Here is a 4029-nt window from a genome sequence, read left to right as displayed (position 1 = left end):
GGATGTTGCATCACACAGTAGCCTCACATCTCGCCTCCTTCACGTGCTAAAGCCGAAGCTTCACCAGACAAACAACACCCTAGACTAAACTACATGCAGAACGACAACACACATGCTTGTACATTACGATACGATTAATGATAAAAAAAGTCCACCATAGAAACTTTTTGGTAATGACCAATTTTCTTTTGTCTATGTTTGGAGCCAATTCATGGGCAAATAAAATCTCCACCAAAGTTTTGGATAGTCAACTATTTGTAGGGCAACATTAGGCTAAAACCAACCATACCCACATTGTTGAGGATAAAATAAGATACACTTCATAACTCATGAGCCAAGTTGTTTGGTTAGGAAAATCATTACAATCCACTGAGCGGTAAACATGATATCCCACACATGCATCTACGGAGAGAGCCTCGTCGAGACAACATATCGTAGTCATTGTCATCGCTTCTCCTCAAGCAGGCATCATCGACGTCCCTTGAGCAAGCGACTTCGACTTCGCCCTGGATGAAGAAGCCAAAGAAATGACCTGACTGTGATTGCAGACTTAGCTTGTGGTGAAAAGTTGGAGGAGGTAACTTTCAGTTGAGGCGAAGCAGCAGCGCCGTTACGACAGTGCAATCCAGGCGACACGTCACCACCCTCTTGTCCCCTTGCTTCGCTTGGTTGGCTCGGCTCCTCCCGGATAGGCCCCGTCCTCCACCCATGGCCACGCCGCCGGTCCTCGCCTCCCGCGGCGCCCACGCCGCCGCCACCACCACCGCCACCTGCGCCTCCCAGCACCTTGCCGCGGCCACCTCCAGGGAGCCCCCGCCGCGCGTGCGGCCCAAGCGCGGCGGCACCAAGTCGCTCGTCCTCTCGCACGCGGCCGCCGGCCGCATGGACGACGCCCTGGAGGCCCTGGCGGCCGCCGGGAGCGGGGACGCGTTCCTCCACAACGTCGTCATCCGGGGCCTCGCCGACGCGGGCCTCCCGGGCGCCGCGCTGGCCGCCTACCGCGCCATGCTGGCCGCCGGCGCGCGCCCCGACCGCTTCACCTTCCCCGTCATCCTCAAGTGCTGCGCTCGGCTCGGCGCGCTCGACGACGGCCGCGCGGCGCACTCGGCGGCGATCAGGCTCGGCGTGGCGGCCGCCGACGTGTACACGGGCAACTCGCTCCTCGCCTTCTACGCCAGGCTCGGCCTGGTGGGCGACGCCGAGCGGGTGTTCGACGGAATGCCGGCCAGGGACATCGTCACCTGGAACTCCATGGTCGACGGCTACGTGTCCAACGGCCTCGGGGCGCTGGCCCTGGACTGCTTCAGGGAGATGCACGAGGCGCTGGAGGTGCAGCATGACGGCGTCGGGATCATAGCCGCGCTCGCCGCTTGCTGCTTGGAATCGGCGCTGATGCAAGGGCAGGAGGTCCACGCCTACGTGATCAGGCATGGGATGGAGCATGACGTCAAGGTTGGCACTTCTATCCTTGACATGTACTGCAAGTGTGGCGACATTGGTTCTGCCGAGGGCGTGTTTGCGACGATGCCATTGAGGACCGTGGTGACATGGAATTGCATGATAGGTGGGTATGCGCTCAACGAACAGCCCGAGGAGGCATTTGATTGCTTCGAGCAAATGAAGGAAGAGGGCCACCAGGTGGAAGTGGTCACCGCTATCAATCTGCTGGCTGCCTGCGCTCAAACTGAGAGCTCACTGTATGGAAGGAGTGTTCATGGTTACATAACTAGAAGACAGTTTCTTCCTCACGTGGTGCTCGAGACTGCGCTTCTCGAGATGTACAGCAAAGTTGGCAAAGTGAAATCATCGGAGAAGGTATTTGGACAGATGACGACCAAGACTCTGGTATCGTGGAACAATATGATCGCTGCGTACATGTACAAGGAGATGTATGTGGAAGCCATCTCATTGTTCCTCGAATTACTGAATCAGCCTCTTTATCCTGATTATTTCACCATGTCGGCAGTAGTACCGGCGTTTGTTTTGCTGGGGTTGCTGAGACAATGCAGGCAGATGCACGGCTACATTGTCAGGCTAGGTTACGGGGAGAGCACTCTCATCATGAACGCAGTTATGCATATGTATGCGAGGTGTGGCGATGTTGTGTCCTCAAGGGAGATATTTGACAGAATGGCAGGTAAGGATGTCATCTCTTGGAACACAATGATAATGGGCTATGCGATTCATGGTCAGGGGAGAACTGCACTGGAAATGTTCTCTGAGATGAAATGTAATGGCCTGCAACCAAATGAGAGTACCTTTGTCTCCGTGTTGACTGCTTGCAGTGTTTCAGGCTTGACAGATGAAGGCTGGACGCAGTTCAACTCAATGCAACGTGACTATGGTATGGTCCCACAGATTGAGCACTACGGATGCATGGCAGATCTGCTCGGTCGGGCAGGTGATCTTAGAGAGGTTATGCAATTTATTGAAAAAATGCCAATAGATCCAACATTCAGGGTTTGGGGCTCCCTACTGACTGCAAGCAGGAACAGGAATGATATGGATATAGCAGAATACGCAGCAGAGAGGATATTTCAACTCGAACATGACCAACAAGAACATGACAACACAGGTTGCTATGTTCTTATTTCTTCCATGTATGCCGATGCTGGGAGATGGAAGGATGTCGAGAGAATAAGATCACTGATGGAGGAGAAGGGGCTGCGAAGGACAGAACCAACAAGCATAGTTGAGCTTCATGGCATCTCCTGCAGTTTTGTCAACGGGGACATGACACACCCTCAGAGCAAGATGATTCAAGAAGTGTCCAACTTTCTGTCAGGAAAGATTGGAGAAATGGTTGACCCAACGAATCAATCTGATCCAACCTCTCTGGAGTCGAGGAGAACAACAGAGCCTAACAAGCATAGTGTGAGGCTGGCTGTTGTCTTTGGTCTGATATCATCCGAGGCCAGAACCCCAATTCTTGTCAAGAAGAATGTGCGTATATGCAACGACTGCCATCATGCGCTGAAATTGATATCGAAATATTCAGGACGGAGAATTGTTGTTGGCGACACAAATATCTATCACCAATTCTCAGATGGCTCTTGCTGCTGTGGTGACTACTGGTGAACAGAATGGTTATGGTTGATGGCAAAGCTTGAAAGCATTTCAGCAAGATCAAGTGAACGCCAGGGTGCAGATATAATTTCATGACAAGCTGCAGCTGTATGTCACAGATTCAGACCTTGCACGGCTTCTGAATTCTGATGCTCCTTTGCTCTAAACAAAAGCTTCTGAATCCAGATGCCAGCACCAGTACAATCTTCAGGGAGCATACATGAGGGATCAACTCTCATGTACTCGTGACTCGTCGCATCGGCTCGACGAACAGGGTTTGTCTTGCCGCTGGCAATGGAGGTTACACACTGATTGGAAGAAGCGTCGCCTTTTGACTTTTGTAACTGACAATGATGTGATGTACAAAGTCAATTCTTCTCAACTGAATTTTTTGAAATTACAGGTAACTCGGTGTATAGTTGTATGGCACACACACATACATCATACATGGATCATCAAATCCAAAATGAAATTGATTTCCTGTCACATTTCTTGGCAAAGATAGAACTGGGCATGACAAGGAAGAAATGCTTCATAAGCAACTCATTTTGTGTGAGCATCACACAAACCTTCGTACATAGTGACTTTTACAACCAAATTAAGAGACATAAGCAGCAGCAGCAGCAGCTGAAGAAGAAGAAGAGGACGTATGGGGCGCATCGAGTCGGGGTGGGGGTGGGGGGATCTAGGCCCCGCCGCGGCGCTTGGCCTCCTCGGCCTGGACCATGCGGCGGGAGGCGTCGGCGACGCGCTCCAGGGCCTGCTCGACGGCGTCGCGGCCGCCGATGAGGAGCCGCGCGACCACCTCCGGGTCGCGCTCGCCGCGGGCCTCCTCGAACTCGCGGCGCGCGTTGGCGCGCAGCGTGTCGCGCCACGGCACGCCGCGCTCGTCGGGCCACTCGAACAGCCGCGTCGCCCGCAGGATGTCCCGGTACAGCCCCAGCGCCTCCCGCCGCGAGCTCG

The 4029-nt window shown here is 53.6% G+C and overlaps 2 protein-coding genes across 2 annotated transcripts in view; one reads left to right on the top strand and one right to left on the bottom strand.

The window, feature by feature from the left end:
* The first annotated feature begins 661 nt into the window (after positions 1–661).
* LOC119291939 (pentatricopeptide repeat-containing protein At4g35130, chloroplastic-like) lies at positions 662–3466 on the top strand. Its single transcript, XM_037570749.1, has one exon. The coding sequence runs from the start codon at positions 709–711 to the stop codon at positions 3076–3078; it is 2370 nt and encodes a 789-aa protein (XP_037426646.1). The 5' UTR covers positions 662–708; the 3' UTR covers positions 3079–3466.
* A 67-nt stretch (positions 3467–3533) lies between these two features.
* Positions 3534–4029, bottom strand: part of LOC119292932 — a 16085-nt gene continuing 15589 nt past the window's right edge. The window contains exon 2 of the mRNA XM_037571581.1: positions 3534–4025. Coding sequence (XP_037427478.1) covers positions 3752–4025 — 274 coding nt within the window. The 3' untranslated portion in view covers positions 3534–3751. The remainder of the gene's footprint in view (positions 4026–4029) is intronic.

Source organism: Triticum dicoccoides, chromosome 4B, assembly GCF_002162155.2.
Source record: "Triticum dicoccoides isolate Atlit2015 ecotype Zavitan chromosome 4B, WEW_v2.0, whole genome shotgun sequence".
NCBI lineage: Eukaryota > Viridiplantae > Streptophyta > Magnoliopsida > Poales > Poaceae > Triticum > Triticum dicoccoides.
The sequence above is the reverse complement of the archived record's forward strand: the minus strand, read 5'-3'. Positions and strand labels throughout refer to the sequence as shown.

Excerpts from the sequence above, each read along its gene's own strand:
- LOC119291939 (XM_037570749.1), top strand. The coding sequence starts at position 709 with ATGGCCACGCCGCCGGTCCTCGCCTCCCGCGGCGCCCACGCCGCCGCC.